This window comes from Mustela lutreola, chromosome 6 (assembly GCF_030435805.1).
Source record: "Mustela lutreola isolate mMusLut2 chromosome 6, mMusLut2.pri, whole genome shotgun sequence".
In the NCBI taxonomy this organism is placed as follows: Eukaryota; Metazoa; Chordata; class Mammalia; order Carnivora; family Mustelidae; genus Mustela; species Mustela lutreola.
In genome coordinates, this window is record NC_081295.1 from 8,904,902 (window position 1) to 8,929,464 (window position 24,563).

Genomic DNA, 24,563 nt, shown 5'->3' on the forward strand with positions numbered 1-24,563 from the left:
GAACACTGCGCTGCAATGGGCCAATGAGCCCCACTGTTTTCATGCATTTAAAATCATTTAAGCAATTTGAAAAATCTACTTCAGAATAGAGTTATAGACATGAGATTTACCTAACTTACCTGAAACATTTAAAATATACACATACAGAGACAGGTATGCATACACACAGTTAAAAACACTGACAGGAGGCAATGAAGGACAGTAATCTCTGGCTATTACGAGAGAGGTGCACCCTTTAGCTGCCCCGAGCCACGGTGGGGAGGGAGCTCACGTAGAGAATCATGGACACACAGTGTGTCCAGGGAGGAAAACTGTTGGCTGTGATCCAAAGCACAAAGAACAGAGAGGAGAGCTGGAAGAGAGAACTCTAGACACCTACCAAAGTTGGTCCCCCTCGCATCTCCACCTGAACACTGATCAAGGCATTAATATGAGTAAACCACCTGTGGCTTGGGGGGAAAAAAATCCCTGAAAAGGATCACTGGCTCTCACAGAGGGCAGGAACAGTGCCTGGTCCCTTGGGCAGAGAGAAATAAAATGCACAAAGGGGCCCCGGGTAGCATAACCCAAATGCTCTTACCCAAGTGGTAGGAAGAAAGTACCTACAGATTTCATGCTGCTTTGGTCCCACCTAACAAAGTAACTTCTCAATATCCCAGGACAAAGCTCAAAGACACAAGAATACAAAATCTAACATCAATAATGCCTGGCATTAAATAAAAAATACCAGACATGTAACACTGTGTGTGTCAAGTGTACTCAAAAAAGAAAGAAGGAAAAAAGAAAAACACCTAACATGTAAAAACAAAACAAAACACAAACCAAGAGAATCTGAACAGTAATGAGGAAAAAAAAAATCAAAACCGCCCCAGGAAACCCAGATGATGTGGAATTAGCAGATAAGGGCAGCGAGAAGCTAGAGGGAAGTCTGAACATATGAGGTTGGAATCTGGAAGAGCAACAACAGTGGAACAGACATGACAGAGATGAGCGGATGTGGAGATGTCACTATACACGATTTTAAATGAACCAGAGCAAAACTGAACAGAATATGAGTACCCTGTGAGACGACTTCAAGTAGCTAAAGAGATGTGTATTTGACCATGGCCAGGGCGGGGGGTGGGAGGGTGGGCAAGAGGACAGAAGAAATATTTGAAGACATAGTAACAGGCAATTTTCCAAATTTAATGAAAACTATGAACTCACCAATTGAAGAACTCAGTGAACCCTAAGTCAGAGAAATGAAGTAAAGTATACCAAGGAACACCAGAATCAAATTGTTTAAATAAGTAAAAGAGAAAGGTCTAAAAAGTCAAGGGGTGGGAGGAGAGGAACATCTAATCAGAGAACAAAGATAAGGAAGAGCAACAGATTTCTCGCCAGAAAAATGCCAGCCAGAAGACAATTTCAAAGTGCTGCCGATGAAAGTCACCAAGCCATAAACCCCACATATACCTACTAGAACGGCCAAGATTAAAAACACAACCGTACCGGTGCTGGTGAGGATGTGAGGTGACCACAGCTCTCTCGTTTGCCACTGAGGGAACGGAAAGCAATACAACCACTCTGGAAACAGTCTGTCAGTTTCTCAGTCAAACACATGCCTACAGCATGACCAGCCACTCCAATCCTGGGTATTTACCCAAGAGACATGAAAGCACATGTCCACAGTTGCTCACAGAAGCTTTGTAGCAGCCCTAAACCATCTAAATGCCCTCAACAGGTGAAGGGACCCATAACCTATGCTGTACTGGCTCACTGGGAACAAAGGAATGAACAAATGATACAGCCAACAGCGTCAGTTAATCTCAAAATAGTTATGTTGAGTGAAAGAATTCAAACATATTGTAAGACTGTGTTTACGTAAACATTTTAAAAAGATTTATTTATTTTAGAGAGACAGAGTACGAGCAGGGGGTAGGTGGGCAGGGCGAGAAGGGGAGAGAGAATCTCAGGCAGACTCTGTGCTGAGCGTGGAGCTTGATGTGGGCTCCATCTTATGACCCTAGGATCACAACCCGAGTGGAAATCAAGAGTTGGACGCTTCACCAACAGAGACACCAAAACGACCCACATTTATGTGAAATTTTACAGAAAAACAAATGAATCCATAAAGAAAGCAGATCAGTGGTGGCTGGGGGATGAGAAGGTAACAGGAGGAAGGGGCATGAGGGAACCTTTAGGGAGTTATGATCACTGCTTTGGTGTTTAAACGTTAAGTAGTATCATTTACAAAATGATCACAGTAGCAGTTATGAGCACTACTTATGAGCGACATCCTATTCAAATAGAAAAAAGTATACTGCGTATCTTCGTTTGAAAAACTAGATTGTAAGGCATAACCAAGAAAAGAAAAAGTCTTAGCATTAGGAAAAAAATTCACAAAACATGTTTAAAGTTACAATGATGAAAAGACAGTGAGGAGGAAAATAACTAAGGACCCCCACAGGAGGAGGGCTCTATCAGAAGAGCATAGAGATACTTGCTCACTTTAAAAATTAGCGCTGGAAAACAACGCTTTATCCAATAAATGTAGCTAAACATAAAATATGCCTTTGGTTCTAGACGAAGAGTTAGAGGAAGGAGGCGGAGGAAGGTGAGCTGGAGCAAAGCACAAGATGCTGGCCCGTGGCCGGAACTCTGGGCTGGCAGAGGGGCACAGCAGACCCTCAGAGCAGTCCTCTTCAGCTCCCACTGTGCCATCCCTTTGTCCTTCCTGATCTGGGGAAACCATGTCCAGCTAGGGTTTCTCTCCAGGGGGCTGCCTTCACTAGCAGCAGCTGAGTGGAATCACCTCTGTGTTCCTCTGGGACAGGCCAGTCTCCCAGGCCAGTCTGGCATTCAGTTATGCCGCTGGCTTGAAAAGTCGTTCTTTTCCCTTGACTGAGCCCAAGAAGAGCACGGGAAGTTCAGGGAACAGGGCTCCAGCCCCTTTGGCTCAGACAACAGACTCTGGGTTGCCGGGGTTGGGAGGAGAAGGGCCCTCAGGGATTGTCAAACTGCCGGCCAGGGCCTGCGTCACCACCATGATTGGGATGACAGCCACTGTGTGGGTCTCATCGTATGGAATTAGGGGAGTTTGTTTTTGCATTTATTTTTCAGCACAAATGTGTACATTTGAGATTAGAAGACAAAATAAGTAAAAGGAAATAGAGTAAATTCCCAGTAAACTTTCAGGCTTTAGACATCTACTTTGCAATCTTAAGAGTGGTCAATCCGTTCACTGGCATGCGCAGCAAAGTCCTCTGGCCTTCACAAAGCCACCTTTGTTCTTCCAGAGACTGGGCTCACCCCGCAATACCACAAACTGACTTTGGAACAAGCATCCATTTTATATCCGAGGCCATCTCTCCCTAATCACGACCTACTGAGTTTTGGTCTGGTTCTCCAGTCATTCATTCAATATTTGCTGAGCACCTACTTTGCCCTTGTGCAAGCAAATACGGTGTCAAATACTTGCATAGAAAGGACACCACGAACTCAAAGCAAGTCAGCCCCAAAGTAGGAGCTAATACTTCATGATAGTCCCCATCCCGAGTCCTTTGACTGGAAAAGCCACAGGAACACCCAGGAGTGGGGGGTGCATCGGGGTACCGGCTGCTCAGGCCGGTGGTACTCCCAGCAACCTAGCGCAGCACTAAGCAACCCTCTGGAATTGGTTCCAGGCTCAGATTCACAGCCTAGGTCTCCAACACTTGAAAACCATATGAAAGGTATTATATAGAAAATCTGGAGGGAAAAGCCCAACATATGCTCTTGTAATCCATCCTATGAAAACAACAGGGCAAGTATGACCCAAGAATCCACTTAGTGCTCCTCAAAGTACTGCAGGCTGCCAGTCCTCTCAATTCACACAGAAACCAGAAGGTGTCTACCAGACAGAAAACTGAAGGACTCGAGAGCATGAGCTGTTGTTTTAATCTCATCCCACAGGGAGAAGTCATGGAAGTTTTCTTTAGGAAGAAAAAGGAGGAAACGAAATGTGAACAGCTGATGGAAGTGTCCCTCACGAACTGACCTAAAGAGCACTTAGTAAGAGGGGAAAATGCCCAGCTCAGCCCTGAGGACACTGGGAACTGAGGGGACGTGTGCAGAGGTGTTCACAGGCTCAGGAGAAAATGACCTGAAAACGAGTAAAAGCAATTTTCCCCGTGTCCAAAGTCCACACTCCGCTGCTTATGTACAGCATGGCCAAGGAAATAAACTCTTAAAAACACAGGACATTAGCAGTATCCTCCTGTGTACCTACGCAACCTAGAGAGTGGTCGTGACTTGAACATGGCAATGGGACGTGGTCAAGATGTACTGAGAAGAAGGAGAGCCGAGAGAAGAGGCAGAGAGCGAAGGAGAGCTGCTCCACTTCGAGCAGAACTGTGCGCAAGGAGAAGTCTGTGAACCAGGTGGTCACAGGGTATGGGCATGAGGACAAAAGGAAAGAAAGCAAGCGTCTCCACACACGGGTACGTGGCATCAATGACAATGCCAGACAGAAAAGAAAGCCCCCACGGCAGGCGAGACCAGAAAAGGACCAGAACCACCTAGATACCTGCAGAAGGGCAGATATATTCTGCCTAAAACAGAGCATCCAAACACCTGAGGGCTGCCCTTGTGATGATTCTCTCTCCCAGGAGAGGGAGATTTTCATACTGAACTTGACTGCCATCAACAAGGAAGAACGGGCTAGCGAAACAGATGGGGGGCGCCCAGGGGAGGTAAAACCTACAACGACCAGCACACACGGGGCAAACAGTGAACTCGAGTCCCCGGACGGCAAAGATTTCCAAGGAAACGCCAAACAACAGCAGTAGAAACCCTCACACGTCAAATTCCATCAAGGCAGCAAGGTCTGTCTGAAGAAACAGATGTGGTTCAACAGGCAGCCCTGGGACAAGCTCTGTGTTTCTAAAAGCGCCACGTGTTTGGTTAAGTTTTTACTGAAGGGACATACCTACAAAAAACTGCACGTGGACCCCAAATGTACGACTCAACGGACTGCCACAAACGGAGCACACCAGTGTCAACAGTGTTCTGGTCCAGAGACACCATCACCACACCCCAGAAGCCCTCCCCCTAGCCCCTGCGAGTCACTAACTACCCCCGCAACTCTGATCCGGACTTAACCGCACGATGCGTCTGGTCCGTTCCTACCACGGACGCAGATGGACTTGCACACCATGTGCTTTTCTGCATCAGGCTGATCGTCTTCAACGCCATCTCACGCCGGTGAAGGCAGCTGCCAGGGCTCCTTACTGGCCCACTCCGCTCCACTGCAGGTGCCACCGTGTCCCTGCCAGCCGTCCTCTACCGAGGGGTGTGGTGCGGAGCAAGGAGGAACCAGCAGGGCCACATCACTAGCGGAGCTCAGGAGCCCCAGCGGCTCCCGCCCTTGCCGGCCTCAGCATCTTCCTGACTGGAAGATGTTCTGGATGGAGAATGGCATCGCTGAGATACTTTTCAGATATATTTTATTGTGTTCTGCTTTCTCTACTTCCAAAATGGAAATGAAGTCAGCTTGTAATAAAAAGATTAGATGAGAACAATTTTTAAAGCTTTTTAAAAGGTAAAATCGTAAAGAAAGAGGGCAAAGAATTAAACCCATACCAGGATGTTAGTGACTGCCACAGTGGGGCATAAAACTTACTTCTGAAATTTCTAGCTGCTGACACCGAAAGGGAAACATGGTGAGCCACACAGCTTTCAGTCTACTTCTAATGCACGGAGTCTGTAAGAAACGGTCAAAAGGAATCCTATCTGGAGGTAGATAGATCAGAGTTCACACACGATGGATACTTTTCAGCAGCAATTTTATAAGAGATACATACTTTGCATGAGGTTCTCTGGTTCCTTTTTTTTTTTTTTTTTTTTTTAAAGATTTATTTATTTATTTATTTGACAGAGAGAGAGAGAGAGAGAGAAATAGATCACAAGTAGGCAGAGAGAGGGAAGCAGGCTCCCGGCTAAGCAAAGAGCCCAATGCGGGGCTCCATCCCAGGACCCTGAGATCATGACCTGAACCACAGGCAGAGGCTTAACCCACTGAGCCACCCAGGTGCCCAAGTTTCTCTCGTTTCTTAATGCATCTCTGTACAAGTTTGAGACATAACACTAAACCGTGATTTTCTGAGGTAGCTCTTCTGTAACTAAGCTCCTCAGAATGAACTGCCAGAGGATATGTTGGCTTCCCCTTTCAAGTATCAGTTGTCTGAGGAGCCTTTTTTAAAAAATAATAATAATTTTCTCTTCTGATTATAAAGGTAATAAAAAGCTCATTATAAAGAATCAAAAAAAAAAAAAAAAAAGAAATCAACCATGAAGCCTACCACCTGGAGATAGCCTACTAGAGTTTCCTATAATAAAAAATGTCAATCAGCACATTCAATTAATTTTTTTTCTTCTCCTTTTTTAAAAATCAATAGCAGTTTGCGCTATCTATTCTGTGACCAGTTTATTATTAACAGCTGCCGAAAAACTAATTTATTCATTTAACCAGAATTCTACTGAAATACAGATTGCTCCCAACTTCCTGCCATGAAAAATACAAATCTTTGTGTGCTTTTCTAATTGTTTCATTAGAATAAATTCACAGAAGTAGAATTACTAGGCCAAAAAGAATGTGCACGTAAAGGCTTTGATACACTGCCAAACTACACCCAACACCGAAATTCATTTACACCCCCATTAGCCTGTATGAAAGAACTTGTAACCCAAGGTGTGATTTTCTTGCAGGTGTTTTTAGCATTTGACAGGTTTAAAAAAAGTAAAAAGCATGACTTTTTGAATTCTCTGATTCTTTGGTTTAGAGCAAGGGTAAGCATCATCTCACAAGTCTGCTGGCCATTTGAATTTCTTCCTCTGTGAAACGCTGTGGTGTTATCCTCCAGTTCAGCCCGTATATATTGATTACAAGCCTAACTGTGGCCAGGCTCGCTGCTGGGCACTGGGAATACAGAAATGTACAAAAATGGAGAAAAATCTTAGGTGACATCCCGACAGACCCCAGGGGTCTCACACATCAGCATTCTGGATGCTGAAGAGCACCACTCAGAGCGAAGCCCTGCCTAATGCCATCATTCCAGACGAGCTGTTCTGATGGCAGTTTCCTTGCTGAGCCCTCCAGTGAGACCATGTGACCCGCCCTCTTGAGCAATGGTGGAATGACACGTACCAAGTTTACCTGAACTGTGCCCAAATTCTTTAGGAATAAGTCCAAGGGGAACTAAAACAGAGAAGATGGAACAAACCAAGGTAATAGGGTTGGGGTGGGCTGAGCCTGCGGGGAAAGCTGTGGAGAAGGCTGATAAAGGCTGTCGCAGGGAAGCCCCGACGAAGACGGAAAGGAGAGGTCCTCTGTCTGAGAAGCGTGGTGTTCTTTGTTCTCTGCGTTCCTGACTCGGGGTGATTCAAAAATAGCAAAGTCTATAGCACAGCTAGTGCGCAGAGCAGGGAATCAGTGTGCCTGGGCTTAGGGCACCTGTCTCAGACCCTGTCAGGGTTCAACCTCTGCATCATGACCTCGAGGACACAGGCAGGATGCTGGCCAGATGTTCTGAGGAAAAAGCTCCAGGAGATCTTCCATACCACAAAGAACAGTACCCAGATTCGAACTCAAAGGATCAGGAGAGGCGGGACCCAAAAGCCAAAACCGCTGAAACAAGTTCAAGAGCAAAGGGGAAGGCCCGAGTGGCGTCGGAGAATTGTTACAATCCAACCGCAGAAGCGGAGAATGGGAAAGACTCACCAGGGTCAGCGTGAGAAGAGACCGAACGGCAGTTACGGAGGGACGAGTCTGAGGAGGGTTCGGCAGGTGGCGGGACGCAAGCTGGTGAGGAGGCCCCGGCCACACCTGGAGCGCCACCTGCTCCTTCTCCTGTGCAAGCAGCCGCCCGCCCCCCACCCCCCACCAGGCTGAAGGAGACCTGCAGCCTGATGGGGTCCCAAAGCCACCTCCAGAGCCACGTGAAGGAAAGGAAGAACCTCCGAGGGGCTGAGACAACATTTCTAAATACCCAGAGAGCTATTGCGTGGATGGAGAACAAGACTCATTTGGGTGATCTAGAGACAACGGGAAAAAGCAGCCATCCGAACGTTAACAACGGGGGCCATCTGCTGAGTGCCTCCCAGGAGCAGGCCTCGTGTGTGGTCCTGTGCTCAGCCGACCTCCAGGGTCGGGGACCAAAGTGGGGACCGCAGGCACCACCACGGAGGTGGGCGGGGTGAGGCAGTGCACGCCCGCACACAGGAGAGGGCCCACACGCGGACACCGCTCGGCACAGGCGCCCATCAATCCACATGGAAACCTGCAGGGCAATGTTCATTGCGGCAGCATTCATAAAAGCCCAAATGCCCACCAACCGATGAGCAGACACACAAAATGCAACCTCCCACACCCTGACACGCTCAGCAAAGCACGCAGGGCTGATGCCCTCAAATTCACACCTGAACTTCGAAAATACTACACGTGATGAAAGAAGTCCATCACCAAAGACCACATATGGGACGAATCCGTTCACACGAAATGCCCAGAACAGGCAAAACCACAGAGACAGAAGGTGAGTGGCTTCTCAGCCCCTCGGAGACCCAGGGAGGGACCAACGGGGAGCGACTGCTCTCGGGCTTCTCCCAGGGACGGGAGTTCCAGCTCAGTAAAGCACCACAGTTCAAAAGGAACCAGCTGCACTGGGTCGGTGCAGCTTTCTGAGGCATCTGGTTTACACACAAGGACACAGGCTCGACGACGGTGAGCTGCACATGACGGCTCCGCATCTAAACCAGCTTGACCCCGTACACATCTTCCGCTGTCCAAAATAACATGATTTCAACGCTGAAATTTATTTCAGTCATTTGACAGAAGAATGGGAGCAAAACAAGCCACAGAAACACTGAGGTCAACTGGCACACTTACCGTGAAGTTCATTTCCTTGATGGGTAGCTTCAGGTGTTCAAATCCCACAATCACGGTATACTGCGTGTAGTTCAAGTAGCCGAGGTGAGCCACAATAATTTCTGCACACTTCTGCAAAGACGCAAGGTAGAGCTGTGTCTTTAAAGCAAGCACGACTGGCTCCCCCACCGACTGACCCATAAAGTAACACATTTCAACAACAGATGAGCAGAACTAACCATCGCCAAGGAACTCGCCAGAGCCCAAAAAAATTCCGATGCCAGCCAAAAAACAATTCTTAGAAAGAAAAAACCAAATGGGTATTTTTGGAAACAAATAATAGATGATTTGCAATCATTAGAATCTTTCTACTTTGGGCGATTCAAAATAACGTCACCTACATAAAAAAGTTAACAACGCCACACAAACCTGACATTCGCACATGTGCACTAGCGGGGGTGGGGGGGAGCGTAGGCGAAGACATAACAGGTCAGACCCCGAGCCTCACTGTTCTTCCCACTCACTTCCACAGCTGCTGCACCATATACAGAGTGACGGCCTGGTCCCCCTCCCCTCGTGCCTGCGCTTCCCCACGCAGAGCCCCAGGCCCACACCCAAGGCAAAGGCTGCGGGAGCAATGGCTAGTGTGATTACACGGGTGTGTCACTGCCTGCCCAGAGCCCCTGTCTCCTGTCTTGGGCAGTTAGGAGCCAGGTCCTCTCTGCTTCCGTGTGGCCAGGCAGCCAGTGACCTGGGTGCAGCCACGTGGCCTAGCACACCCCCAGAAGGCCTCCCGCGGTCTGACAGAGCAGTCTCTGGGTGGCGCCTGTGTGAGCCACAGCTGTGAACAGGGCAGTCACCCCTACCGTGGATCAAAGGCTCCCCAAGGCTCGAATGTCTGAGGTCAGGTAGGAAAAGAGATCTGGTGTTTGCAGGAAACCTTAAAAAGATAAGTGGACAATCGGCAGGCAGGGGTGCCGGCCTAAGGGCCAGGGAAGAAGTCAGAATTGGTGAGTGTGCATGTCGCCCTTGGTCTCTGCAAAACCAAATTCATTCCTGACAGGTCACAGGAGGTCACATGGGGACAGAGGCAGCTAAGTACTGAGCAGTACTTATTACTCAGTGAATGATCGGTGCTGCACAGGCGGCCACTTCTTATGAGCCTGGACTTTCAGAGGATGGCCTGAATTAACGAAACAGTGAAAGCTCAGCCCACAAGTACCTTCCAGTCTCTAAAAACTACGGTGAGACCACCTGACGGTGTGGGGGTTCTCCGCTCGAGCTACGGTCTGCGTACGGATCACAATCTGCCCCTGCAAATCCCTGGTGAGAACCCAGCACGGTCGCCCGCCCGGCACAGACCACTTGCTACCCGAGGTGCCCAACTAGGATAAAAGGTGGTCAGCAGCTGCAGAACAAAAAAACCCCACCTTCTTTTAAGTCAGGGCAGTGGTCCTGGGAGGGCTCAGGAGGAGCCTGCACAGAGAGAGCAGAAGAGAGAAGACCCAAGGGTGACACAGTAGAAACTGTGGGAGCGGGGAGACACCGCAGCAAGCCACCAAGGGCCACTCTCGAGGTGCACAGTGTGGGGAGCACTGCCAAGAAGCAACAGGGCAGACAAGTAACCTCGCGGGCAGCCTGGCTGTTCCAAGTACAGGCCTCAGACATGGTGACCGAGTGGTCCTCGTTGGCCTGAGACTTGCCCTGGTTAGAAGAGAAAGTCCCCCATCCCGGGAAACTCCTTGGTCCTCCCAGACCAGCAGGATTAGTGACATCAGCCTTAAGATCAAGTCACCGACCTCCGGTTCATCATCCCCCACCCGGTGCGAGCAGGAGCAAAACCAGGGGTGGAAGCTGGACTCCCGCCAGCCTGGGGGTGGAGGCGAAGCCTCGCCTGTGCGTGGTCCTTCCAGACCCTGCACCCATCGTCGCATCCATCGTCCCTCCTTTTTACGCAGCAGAACTGACCCGGCACTGACTGTACAGACAGGGCGGGTACTCGGCCCCCACACTGGGCACTGCAGGGTCCCAGAACTGGTGTCTGACTTGATCCTCGCCACTCCACAAGGATGGTCAAGGAGGGCGTAGCCCCACTGTACGGATGAGGACAACGTGTCTGAGAGGCTGGCCCAGCCCTCCTCCCATGGGTAACGATGGAGGCAGAGCGAGAGTCTGGTCCTTTGTGCTGCTTCCCGAGCAACACCTGCCCAGGCCCACGAGGCAGACCAGGTCACGGAGCAGCCATCTGGGGACCTTCAGGCAGATGCCCGCAGGGAGGGACCACAGATGGGGCCATCACGCAGCAGGAACCCTCCCCCACCTGGATCCTTCCTGCCCGGACAAGCAGGCCTGCGGTTCTGAACCAGGCGGCACGTGGCTGCCAAGGGCACAAGCTCTAAAAGACAAAAGCATGGGCTGAAATCCCGGCCCCTGATCTCCATGTGTGTCACCTTGGGCAAGCGCTCTGATCTGAGCCTCAGTTTCCTCTTGTGTACAACGGGGCTCCGGTAACAGGGCCTGCCCTGTAGGACTGCGCTGGGGACCGAGGGAGACCTGGATGGACGGGAAGCCTGGCATGAGGCCTGTCAGGGCAACCACTTGCCTAACCCCCAGTCTACACCTTCTCCTTCCTGATGTTCCTTGTGCTCTCCATGCGCCCCCACGACCTGCTTCGTCCCAGGGGGCCCCCTGCTCTACCCGGAGCAGTCCCACTTCTGACTCTTGGGACGCTGACAGAACATGGCACCAAGAAAATCAAAAGTGAGGGTTTCGTTCTTGCTTTGGACCACCAGGTTTCCTATCGCACAACCACACGCTACCCCCTGAAGTAGACACTCAAACAAGGAGGCCACTCTCCCTACGAGGCCCGGGCCTCAGCCCCCACAGATGCTCCAGAGCAGGAAACCCGAAGCCCTGACCAGAATGACCACAGCATAGCAGCAGACCTTCACGGGTGACAAGCAACCTGTGACAGCCATCTGTAGACACATCAGGCTATACACACACACTGAAAACAGGCATCATGTATGTGTATGCATGTGTGTGTGTGTGTGTGAGAGAGAGAGAATGTGTGTATGTTTGTAAGAACTGAGAAGGAGATCGGTGTAGAAAGCGACATGAGTGTCACCGCACCATCACTGGTATGACTGGATTCTTTTACTTAGGAAAGCAGACATGTAACAGGGTAGCACGACGAGTAACCTGACCATTCGAACACACTCACCCCTGCACAGGTGAGGGTCCTTGTCCGATTGTGAACTTTGTTATGAATGAACATGGTGGTTCCATCTTGAGCTACCCCATCGACTTTAACAGTCATGAGGAAGCTTGTCTGAATTGATGTTTCTACAAAAGAAAGAAATTCCGTGTCAGAGACCACATCAGGCACATCACACTTGCCAAGGTGAGGGCCCAGAAGAGTCCTTCAACCACCTCAGCCTCAGCACACATGTGAAAACCTCACACTTGTCTGTAAAGTAAAGCCCTTCTGTCAGGTTCTACATCCAACCTGTTACCTAGGGGCCTACGTAAAAACCTACAGTACGGGTCCACCCGTTTGGTTCATAAAAGGGCAAGCATTTCAAGGCTAATGGAATTTTATTTTTTCATTTCCCACATAAATTTCTAACTTAACTTTATACTAAAATAAAATTAATTTCTTACTTTTCTGATGACATATTTTATTTTTCTGTTTTTATACCCTTTGTTTAAAAAAAATCAGAGAGCAAAAAAGTACAAATATATCATTAAACACAATCCCACCACCTAGATATAACCATAATTAACATGTCATATCTATCCTTCCAGAGCCTTTTCTAGGCGCACAAATATACACTGATACCAAATTTATTTATGTTTTTTTAAAGGGGGTTAATTTTTTTGTAATACACATTTTTCCCCACTTAACCTACTATGGTCATGGGGTTATCTTTTCAAATTCCTTCTCAGCCAAAGCGCCTCATCTGACTCCCAGAACATGGGAGATAACGTGGGTGACCACGTCCATAACTCCAGACAAGCAGACCCGAGGCTTCAGAGACGCAGACGCAGCGGGGCACGTGCCTCAGCCTCAGCAGCCCCCGGATACTGAGGCCAGCTCCTCCTTGGCTGTGGGGCGGTTGGGTGCACGGCAGGATAGCCGGCACCCTCTAGATCCTAGCAGCACCCTCTGCCCTAGGGTGACAACTGCCATGTGTCCTTGGGGGATAGAACCATTGTCTCGAGGCAACAGAATTGAAGCCTCTCCCAGAGCCCAAGGACAAAGCTGCCACAGCAGGGGCAACACAGCGCAGCCACGGAGCTAAGCTGACCAATGCTCGCTGAGTGCTGCATCGTGACTTTTTCTGGAAGACACTGGCAGACATGTAAGGGGCTCCCAATTTGTTGCTGTTATAAAGAATAATGAGCGTCCTTGTGCTCCATCTTTGAGCACCTGTTCAAAGGGTTTAAAGCTCTCTCAATCTTTAAAATACGGTGCTTTGTACAAAGAAACACGATTCTGCAATGTCAGGCTTCCTACCTTTCGACTGATCCAGCTCCACAACACATGTCAGCCACAGCTGCTGATTATAGGTAGACAGAGGATTTGAAAGGATTTGAATTGGCTTCAGCTAAGGCAAGAAGAAAAAAGAGTTAAATAATCCATATGATTATTATTTCATTAAGTCTACCGAATACCTCATCTTAACGTACAAAATGTACATTTAGTAAAGAAAGGTTTGTGGAAGCTCTGAAACAGAAACATGTAGTTTTCCTTTAGACAAGATAAGTAAAATACTGCCTTCTAGAAAAAGAAAAGACTAATTTCCTATTGGAGTGCCCTCTGTCTCGTGAAAACCTCTAAGCAGGCGATGTCCACCACCTGTAGCCTTGGGACCATATGCCTACTTAAATAGCAAGAAAAAGCCTGGAGGGAAAAAAAATTAAAAGTAGATAGGATACGATGTAGCATAAGATAATAAATAACACCAAGGATAGATCTTCATATTCTCAAGAATCATTTCCTTGGTTCCAACATGCCATATCAGTCGCTGTCTGAGGTCTATTGTTTTCTACTTTAGGAAAGTCTTAATGCCCCTCGAGAGAAAAATTAGAGGAGACCCCACTGCCAATGACGCTTCTGTGCTGTGCGGTGAAAACCATTAATACTGGCTCCTAGCAGCCATGGGAGACAGAGGACATTGCTTAAGGAGCCACCCATGGTTCCAAAGAAATGTATCATTTGAATGCACAGTGTTTGAACATAAATACGCAGTATCTGTGTTTTGGAACTGACAGAAACGCCCTGTGACTGAAGCCTTGCCCGAAGCCATGAGCATTGAAACCCACCAGAGGGTGGCCTATCATCTTTCAAAAGTGAGCGTGATCTTTCAGGAGCAAGTCAGTTTGGTGGGACGGCTGCTGTTTATAGTGCCCCCCCCCCCCAAAAAGGGACTTACATCCTGAGAGAAAGAAATTTTGAAAGACCTAACTATGTTCAGGAAACCCTGATAACAGCACCTCTTCAAATCAGGTCCTCAGGGCAAGAGGTAAAGAAAATCAAAAAACGCAAATATCAGTGGGCTATCCAGAGGGCCCTTTCCAACTAGCAAGAGTAAGAGGAATTAAAAGGTAAGTTTTAGGACATTTTTCTTCTTTTGCTTAATTATAGGGGTGAAAACCTACCAGAGAGCTAGGATAAGGGAGATGGGGGGAGGGTGTTGGGAATCAATCAGATTTCAACATTGTGCCATGAGAATGTGTGACAACTTGCATTCAGTTTCTAGATAAAGATATCACGTCTGGTCTGCAGCAAAAAAAGGGTTTAGTTGTTGCACTCTCACAATTAGCATTTGTTAAAGATTACTGAAACTCTCCCATTGGAAGGACCTTTGTTTTTCTCTAAAGATGGTGAAGAATCGACCACATTTAAGAAAGGAGAGAAAGAGGATTTTTTTTTCATTTAAACTGAGTTCTTGCAGGAATACCAATCATCGGAAAGACCTGCTCCTGTTAGAAACCCCACACAGGAGACCCGCATTAACTAGCGTAAACAGTAAGAAACAGATGCCTGCAGGAGCACTGCCAGAACGTACGGCCTAGGAAGACATGTGGGCATGAGGACTCAGGGTGAGCCAACCGGCACTTGGAAAGCAAATGCCGCTCCCTGGGCAGACAGCAGCATCTGCTCTAGCGCGGAGCTCCTGCCTCAGGAGGGAACATACTTCTAGCAAACAAGAGCTCAGAGGCCAGCAGCTGACAGCAGAGTGAGCATGCGTACTGCCGAAGAAGCAAGCTGCACGGCAAGGGTGGCGCGTCCCCGGGACCCACTGAGCGACCTGAAAGTTTATCGGGCCCTGCCAGCTGCCCCTGCGACCCAGTCTTACCTTTTTACTATTATTTAGTGAAAAATTGGCTGCAGAAGTCTGGATTACTTTGGGTCCTAAAAGTATAACAAAAAATGAGAAAAATAGGTTATACTTATATCGATAATGAATTTATTAATTATTTTTCAAATGCCAAGAAAAACTCACACATTATGTAGAGGCGGTCTTATTCTCCAGGTCTGTCCTTAGGGGACAGACACACAGACACACAACACCCACCCTGCTGCACCTCATGCCTTCCTGACGCAGGTGGACAGTCTGACCACCACACACTGGGTAGGATTCCTACGGGATCTAGCTAGGCCCAAACCTCTTAAGTTTCAAGACTGCTCGCTCGGTAGTGCTCAGATCTAAGAAATTATTATGATACAAACACTGTATATTTTGTAACATAGAAAGATTCCTGCTAAAAAATTAAGACACATTCATCTGTTCATCCAATTAATCCAGTCTTCCAAAAATATTTATTAAGCTTAGGATATAAAATATATGAATGTATACTCAATGTAGATTCCTGAAACAGCAGATATATAAGCTTAACGGATGAAATTTTTCAGAGCTTCGGCCTCAAAGGAAAGCAGCGTGAAGCAGATTTTAATTGAATTTATTTCATTCTACAATCACGCTCAGCTGCGAGGCTAGTTTTCTGGGCTGCCTCAGTGACTGAGGATCCTCCATCTCGAGGAGGTGCACGAGTATCACAGGAGTCTGTATCCGGTTCGCAACCAATGCAGTGACGTGTGTCAGGGACGCGCTCCTGAACGCCGAGGAGGCTGCCTCTGTGTGGGGAGGAGGCGGGCAGCCACAGCGAGGCCTGTTCTGACAGAGTCACAATCCGACAAAACCCTGCTCCAGGAAATAAGGCAGTCTACTTTCTCAGAAAGAATTAAGAACTGGGAGTCCGAAAAGTCTAGACTCTAGTCTTAGCTAACTTGGCCTTCTGAGTCTCAGTCTTTACATCTGCAAAACAAGGGTGACTGGCCCAGTGGTCGCTAAGGCGCTCCTAATTCTGAAATCCTAACGACGTTATTCCCAGAGGACTCGAGACAGTGATTCTTGTCAACCTGACTGGGCCCTGGGTGCCCAGAGAGACGGTTAAAGGGGATCCCGCCGCGACTGTGGGGGGTTTCTGGATGAGATCCACATTTGAATCAGTGGACGGAGGAAAGCAGACGTCCCTGCACCGTGAGGGGGCCTCATCCGGATGGCTGAAGGCCGGAATAGGGCAAAAGGCTGAGTAAGGGAGACTCTGCTTTCAGCCTGGGCTTGTGCTCGGTCTTCAAGCTGGCCCGTCGCTACTCAGCTGCTTCCAGACACAGACTGGACCTTACCTGGCTCTCCCGAGCCTCTAGCTTGGCGATTACAGATCTTGGAATTTCTCAGCCTCCATAATCATGTGAGCCAATTCGTTATAATAAATCTCTCTTCCCCTCCACCATTGCCCCTCTCTCCCTCTCTTTCTGTGTGTGTGTGTGTGTGTGTGTGTGTGTGTGTATACATACATACATATATGCCTCCTATTGGTTCAATTTTGTTAGAGAACCCTAATACAGAATTTGGTACTGAGAGTGGTTATAGAGGAAGAGTTCTTTTTTTTTTCTTTAAAGATTTTACTTATTTGAGAGAGAGAGGGCGAGAGAATAGCAATGGGGAGGGGCAGAAGTGGGGGGTAAGAGAGAGAGAAGCAGGCTCCCCACTGAGCAGGAAGCCCGATGTAGGACTCAATCCCAGGACCTGAAAATCGTGACCTGAGCCCAAAGCAGTCGCTTAACCAATTGAGCCACCCAGGTGCCCTGAGGAAGAGTTTTTTCATACTGATTCTCGGGTTTCTGAAAGTGGTTCTCTAATCTGACCAGGTGTAAAGATGGTAATGACTCCACGTCCAGCAGTAGAGACAGCACTGGGATGGTTTGTGAAAACATGCATGGACTCCTGATCAACTACTTACGAGAAGAAGCTAAGTGACTATTTGTGATTCTTTAGAATATTTTTAAACAACAAACAGAATGAGGTTGACTGGTTGTCCCTAATGTCCCGGGACAAAGTGACAGAAGAAAAGGTGAGCTCTGGGGTTTGAATTCCCAGCTCCAGTGCTACACAAATAATCTGACAGCTCCTGTGCGCCCAGGCGGAAGGCTTTATTGCCTGTAGCCACAAGGCTGTGTGCTGAAAACCACGCCCAGAATCTCAGCCTGCAGCTGGCTGAATTACACCACAAGCTGCACACCAGCCTCACAGGCTGCCTCACTGTTCAATGGAGGGCACTGGCTGGGAAGCAGGGAGATCCTGGTCTGGGGACAGCAGAAAGACCCCGATGAAGACGGGGGCACGGAGCTGCCGAATGTCAATGGGTCGACTTTGACACTGGAGGAGTTCTCCCCACTGCCAGCAGAAGCAGCCCTTCCGCCTCCCCTGCCTTACCCAAGCAGACAGACTCCCTTGACGGCCCCGCAAGACAATGACGATTCTGCTGAGCAACCTCCCCTCTCTGACTCTAGAACCATAACTAGACTTGAGTTCCAGCAGGGCCCCAAAGGTGAGGTACGAAGTATGGCCCATGAGGAGATACACTACATATGCTCCCAAAGAACTCCACGAGTCTTCGGATGTACACAGAGAGAAATCCGGGGAACATGTGTGGGAGCGAACACTGGGGCTGGGAAAATGGCAGCAGGAACATGACGTTAGACTGGTCTGGATTTACGGATGCAGCCCACCAAGGAAAGATTCCGCATTGCCAACCGGAGCTCAGGGAGTTAGGAAGGACTCTAACAGTTTGGTTGGTTGGTTAAAAACCAACAAAAGGTGGTCCCCAGTAAGCAAATCAGAAATGTCACACCTGCCTTGGTTTAATGGAGAGGAAGGGATTCGGAAGCTTAGGGAAATCAGAACATTGGAGCAGATTTGTCATTTAAGACCTGCCGGGAGACTTCAGGACACAGAGATTTCACCACCACTATGAGGAATAAATCTGTCGGGGGGGGGGGGGGTCCCATCACCATTAAAGAGCTCTATGACTGCCCTGCTCTGTGGTGAACCAGATCTTACAGTAGGAACCATGGTCACTGAACTGGGGAAGCCTAGAGCAATGGGAATGACCGGGAGCAGGGGAACCAAGCAGCGGCGCTCAACCACCCAAAGCAAGGTGGGCGTGGTCACTGTAATGGACAGGACAGTCAAGCAGCAATCACAAGAGTCTGGCTGGCCCAGACCTATGGGGCTGGCTAGTTGATTATGGTGTTCCTAGAAGTGAAATCTGCAGAAAGCCTACTAAAGTTGGACTTGATCTGTGTAAGCAGAAAAGTCTAAGTCAAGTGAACAAAGTCTAACCTGAATCATAAAAACAGAGAGTCATAGCTTTTCAGTAGTTTCCAGATTTGAACCACTTTGCAGACCCAAATCTCCAGAAGACTGGGTCCCATTAAGAAAGCACCCCAGTACTCAGCCAAAAATGTAGATTGCTAAATCATTCTCCCAAAGGAACCTTTAGCTTTTTTGCCAAGATAACGGCACACTGGGGAAAATGAAATACGTGTTGGGCTCCCCTGGACAGTGGCTCTGAACTGACCCCAATTTCAGGAAACCCCAAACATCAGTGTGGTCCACCAGTCAGAGGAGCGACTTATGGAGGTCAAGTAATCAATGGGGCTTTAGCTCAGGCACGTGTCACAATGGGCCCAGTCGGTCCCTGGTCCCATCCTATGGCTGACTCCCTAGTTCCAGAAGGCATAATTGCAACAGATATACTCAGCAGCTGGCAGAATCCCCATACTGGTTCCCTGCCTTGTGGAGTGAGGGCTATTCTGGCAGGAAAGGCCAACTGGAAGACACCAGGACAGCCTCTACCTACAAAAATACAATCAAAACCAGTGTCACATTCCTAGACTACAGACATCAGTGTTCCTATCAAGGGTGTGAAAGATTTCTATCACCCGCATTCATGTCGCCTATATGGCCAGGGCAGAGGGTAGGTGGCTCTTGGAGAGGACAGTGGAACAGCATCAGCTAAACCCGCCAATGATTCCAACTGCCACTGCTGTACCCGCATGAACAAAGTCACACATCCTCTGGCATTCACTCCGGCAAATACCGTTCTCTTTGTCCCTGAAAACAAGGCTCACCAGAAGCCAGGCCAGCAATACACCTTCACTTCCCTGTCCTGCCCCAAAGGTTTGTAACTCCCAGCTACACAGCACAGCTTGCACAGACCTTGGCCATCCCTCCTTGCCACAAGCCATCGTGCTGGTCCATCTCATTGTGACATTATGCCGACCAGATCTGGTGAGTAAGAAGTAGCAAACTACCCTAAACTCTCTGGTAAGACACTTGCATGTCAGCAGACAGGAAGTAAATCTGGTTAAAGGGCAGGGGCCTTCTACTTTAGTGAAATTTCCAGGGGTCCCCTGGTAGGCACCACAGAGAACTATCCCTTCTAAGGCAAGAGATAAACTGTTGTGTTTGGCTCCCCTACAATGAAAACAGAGGCATTGATGCCTGGCAGGCCTCACTTCTGTGCGTTTTAGAGGCAACATGTTCCTTGTCTGGGTGTGACAATTTGGCCTATTTATCTAGTGACCCACAAAGGTGCAAGTTTTGATGGGGCCCAGAACAAGAGAAGGCTTCCCAGCAGGTCCAGGCTGCGGTGCAGGCTGCCTACGCAGGTGCCGTACGATCCGGCAGACACAGAGGTGTCTGAAATGGCAGGAGAAGACAGGGATGCAGCTCGGAGCCCTCGGCAGGGCCCTACGAATGAGTCTTCATGCGGACCCTTGGGCCTCTGGAGCAAAGCCTTGCCCTCCTCCACATATGCTCTCCTTCCAAGACACAGCTCTTGGCTTGCTGCTGGGCCTCAGCAGAGACTAAATAACGTACCCACAGGCCCCCAAGCTACCATGAGACCCACACTGTCCATGGTGAGTTGAGCACACATGGCAGCACTCCAACATCAAATGGAAATGGCACCATCCGTGCAGGCCTGAGCAGGCCCTGAAGGCACAGAAAAGTCTCTCTCTATTGGTACCACATATATCCTATTGGTGTTTTTCTCTGAAGAACCCGAATTCCAGTACTCACTGGGAAGAAGGAAAGGGATGTGGGAAACCTGACCTTGTTTTTCTGATCTCAGCTGGGGTGCATCACTTCACTTCTACAAGAAGTGGAAAAGGCTGCGTATAATCACGGGACGCTGCAGCAGACAGTGGCTGAGGGACAGAACAAGAACTGGCTGAGGTCCCGTGAGATTCCAGTCGTGAGCCTCTCAATGCCTGTCCTACCCATCCTCAAAGGACAGTTAGGAAAACTGAGTAAGATGACTGCTATGTCCTACGCCAGGATTAACGTAACTTATCCCTTAGTGACATCACAGGAAGGAAAAGAGAAAGTGGCTCCAGCAGTGGCTGTTCTCGCCATGATGTGGCTCATCAGCCGGCAAACGGCACCTACGCGGCCACCCTCATGCCCAGCTTCCGGGGGCCGGTCACCAGCCCCAGGCCAGCGGGGGTTCAGAAACTCGTCTTCGGAGGCACAACTGCCTCTGGGACAGGCCAAGCCTCATGCCGTTTACGATTTAACATGAAACACCATAATTAAATAAACACCTACCAGAAATCACGCCCACTAAACAGGATACTTAAAAGGGCAAGAAGAAACAGCCGAGGCAGGTCCCGGGCTCCTACCCCCTGGATAGGGCTGAAGAGACCAGGTTGCTGGGAGCCTTACGAAAACAGGCCAACTCCTCTCGTTCTGCTTTCCATCAGTGTGAAATGGGGTTGGACTGGACCATTTCAAAGGCATTTGGGAAGCTAAGATCCTATGGTGTGGCTCTTCCCCTCAAATTGCGTGCCATGGAAGCCCGGGGCACCAGGGCCCAGAGCACAAGGCCAAAGCCAACCTGCAGGCTTCCTCCTGCCAAGAGTTCGGGGCGACACCAGAGCCGCCTCCCGGCTCTCCTTGGTTACCCCAGCTCCGTGCTCATGGCTGTCTCATGCCGCCACCCCCCCAAGAATGTGCTGCACTGGACCATTTACCGAGCTGGGGCCCCCACCAGTCACATGTTCTGGACCCCCCAGCACGTCCCGAGCACACCAGCATTGACAGAAATGTCTGACTGTCCAATAAACGGTGTGCGGTCTAGGCCACCAGGTGCTGCCAAGCTGAACTCCAGCCCTGGCTGCTACAAGGGGCGGGATCCAGGTCACCCCCTGCCCAGCAGGTTCAGAATGAAGTGATGCATCACCCTCCAGCCAGGGGCCCTTAGCAGGGGACAGGGGTGGGTATAGGTTGGCCGGGCCAAAAGCCACTTGCCAGGGTGACTGGAAGTGATACAATGACCAGGAACCGCACCTTACCTCTGATCCCAACGAAGACGGTCAGGCCAAAACAGACGAAGAAGACGACAAACACGAGGACAAAGTGGCGCTTGGACAGCGTGTAGAGCCGCATGGGTGCCAGCCTGCAGAGAAGTCGGGGGTAGGGGGAGGTGAGACAGGGGGCTAAGTCCACAGGAGCCCCCAGCAACACCCCAGACTACATCAGGCCCCCCTCCCAGAAGCGGAGCTACTCGAAGCCCGGGTGACCTGCCTGACAAAGCTGCCTGCGTCACCTCAGGGCCCACTGCAGAGTGGGCGACTGGCCGCCACGTCAGAACACCCCGTTCTGTAGGTGGCCGGCCAGACCCACTCCCCACGGCATGGCAGTGTGCCGAGGCGTCGGTGCCCATGACAGTGTGTTTCATTTACCAGGCCACACGTGCGGCGGCCGGACCCCCTCCACTGGCGCCCACCTCCAGCGGCCAGAGCAGAGCCTAAGGGCAAGGGCGAGGGCGACCCTGAGCCACTCCAGCCAACACGCGGAGCTGGGAGCCAGCACCATCAAGCCCAGATCGGGAACTGCGTGTGCCACCAGCTGGTCCTTGGGGTGGCCCACAATGTGACATCCCCGCCTGGGGCTCCTCACCACCCCTCGCCTGCATCGGCCCTCCCGGTGAAGCTCGGCCTGACTCCGGCTCTGAGGTCTGGGGTCTGGTTCTGATGCCACTGAGCAAGCTGCCCGCACTCCTCGGTGACTTACACCAGGGGGCAGAGCACCCGAGCAGGTCCGTCCCAACACCCCCCACAGTTAGGAGGTCCCGGCCTATTCACCCCTACTTTGTCCTCTGCTCAGAAGAAAATGGCAGTGGGGGAGGGATCAGTTCTCTTCTAGAATTCCCCACCTGAGCTGTCAGTAAACAAAAGAAAAACCCATGAAGGACGAGAAAATAAATGTCTGAGGCTTGGCCAGCCACACGGAGTCCATCGCCAGCCCTCAGTGCTGCCTCTACACTTAGCCCAGACGTCACATACGCACGGCGGTGTTTGCGTTCAACCCCACCACAAAGAGATGGTGGGCCAGCTGTGGCCCCCAAATGGCCAACCCCTGCCCTATAACCTAAAGTGAAGACCAAAAAATCCAAAGAGATGAAAACAGGGGGGGGGGGGGGGGTTGCTTTGGTTTTTAGATTATTTCTATTCCCCGACCATTTCCTGGTGTTGCAAGCTGAGACAGAAGGAGGAACTCCTGCCTCAAGAACAGCACACACACCCCAGGACAGGGAAAACCAGGCTTAGCACTGAAACTGAGGGAAAGGTTATTTGCTTTTATGGTGCCTGGTGCACGCGTGCAACCTCTCCTTTACGTGGCTCGAGATTCCAGCTCCTGAGCAGGAAGTCAGCTGGTTGGTATTTCGGGCCAAAGGTTGGAGCCCATAAGCCACCTCTGCTCAGATGTGGCTTTGCAGATTACCAAGCCAGCTCCCTCCAACAGGACTCGTCAGGCCTTTGGGTGAGTGAACTCCCGTGTTTCACAGAATGACGGCATGAGAGAAGGAATGAAGGAATGCATGCCTCTGTCATTTTCTTGGGGACACAGGTCCAAAGACCACCCACAAATGACCCTGCTATGCATGAGAAATGAGTAGCCTGACCCCAACTCCAATTTGGTACCCTAAAATTTTGTTTTGTTTTAAGATTTATTTATGTATTTGAGAGAGAGAAAGAGTGTGAGAGGGGACAGTGGGGAGGAGGGGCAGAGGGCAGGAATCTCAAACACAGTCTTAGCCGAATGTGGAGCCTGACACAGGGCTCAGTCTCACAACCCTGAGATCATGACCTGACCTGAAGTCACGAGTCAGACACTTAACTGACTGAGCCACCCAGGTGCCCCAGAACCCTAAAGATTTTAAGAGACCTGAAAGCATTAAAATAGTAGAACCAGAAAAGACCTCAGAGAGGAAGTCTAAGCCCTTCCTTCGACTTACACACGGGGACACTGAGGTCCAAGACTGTGGAACACCTGCCCAAGAAGTCACAGCTCTGCCCCTGGGGGTAACTGCCAGTCCCCAGGAAGGAGGCTGGGGGGAGCAGGAAGAGCTGAGGGGACCCACCCCCACGACTGCACTTCTGGGGAAAGCCCTGGGGAGGCGGGGCTGGAGTCAGAACAAGGTCCTCTTTGTCACTGCGCTGCTGTCTGCAGGTGTTGAGGCCAAGAATGCGGTTCCTCTGTGCAGTCTGCAGAAGAGAGAGCACAGGCATTTTCACTTCGAAAAAACCCAGCATGACGCTGACTGGACTAGATGTTAGGAAAGACAGCTAAAGTCTATAGTTCACAGGACTACACCCATGTCGTTCTCTTAGTTTTGATAAATGTGCCACCGTGCCGAGACGCCAGCATGAGGGGAAGCTGGCTGATGGGTGTGCAGACTCTCTGTACTCTCTCTGCCAGTCTCCTTGTAAATCTCAAGTTATTTAAAAAATTACCCAGAATCATCTACAGCACCCCTAATCTGCTGCTCTCCGGGCGACCTGCCCAGGCAGGGGCTCTGAGGGGCACGGAGGGTTCCCAGCACAGGCGAGCACCCAGAAGAGGTTACTTGGAGGCAAAAAAAAAAAACAGAGTAAAAATACTTATATTTAAACCTTTGTGATGAGCAGTAAACCTTTCCAGGCTTCCTCAGCTAGGGGTCTGGGCTCCAGAGACCCCCTCCAGCCACAGGATGGCATGGGCCAGGGCTAGCACAAATAGCTCAGTTCCACGCAACTCCCCCGCACGGTTCCTTCCACTCTCAACTTTATGTCTAAACACTTTGAAGCAGTTCGCCAAAACTCTAGAGACTTCCAAAACCTCAGGAATATGTTCCTATTCAAGACAAATCAGAGGTCTACACCGTTGTTGGGTCACAGCAGCGAACCGAGAGACGCCGACATCAAGACATTAGTAGAATCGAGCACCGCCCCCACCGGGCCTGTCCCGCTTCACATCCCCTAGTCCCGGCTGCCCCACAG

The 24,563-nt window shown here is 49.9% G+C and overlaps 1 protein-coding gene across 8 annotated transcripts in view; it reads right to left on the reverse strand.

The window, feature by feature from the left end:
* TMEM181 (transmembrane protein 181) overlaps window positions 1-24,563 on the reverse strand; it is a 68,033-nt gene that overhangs the window by 16,118 nt on the left and 27,352 nt on the right. For 7 of the 8 annotated variants that reach the window (XM_059176648.1, XM_059176644.1, XM_059176642.1 and 4 more), the window contains 5 exons: window positions 21,594-21,697; window positions 15,247-15,302; window positions 13,401-13,491; window positions 12,105-12,226; window positions 8,903-9,013 (listed from right to left, as the gene is read on the reverse strand). In XM_059176648.1, the coding sequence (XP_059032631.1) occupies window positions 8,903-9,013; window positions 12,105-12,226; window positions 13,401-13,491; window positions 15,247-15,302; window positions 21,594-21,697 (484 nt within the window). Of the gene's footprint in view, window positions 1-8,902; window positions 9,014-12,104; window positions 12,227-13,400; window positions 13,492-15,246; window positions 15,303-21,593; window positions 21,698-23,539; window positions 23,611-24,563 lie in introns of those variants that run through there. The other variant, XM_059176647.1, reaches the window with a different exon arrangement.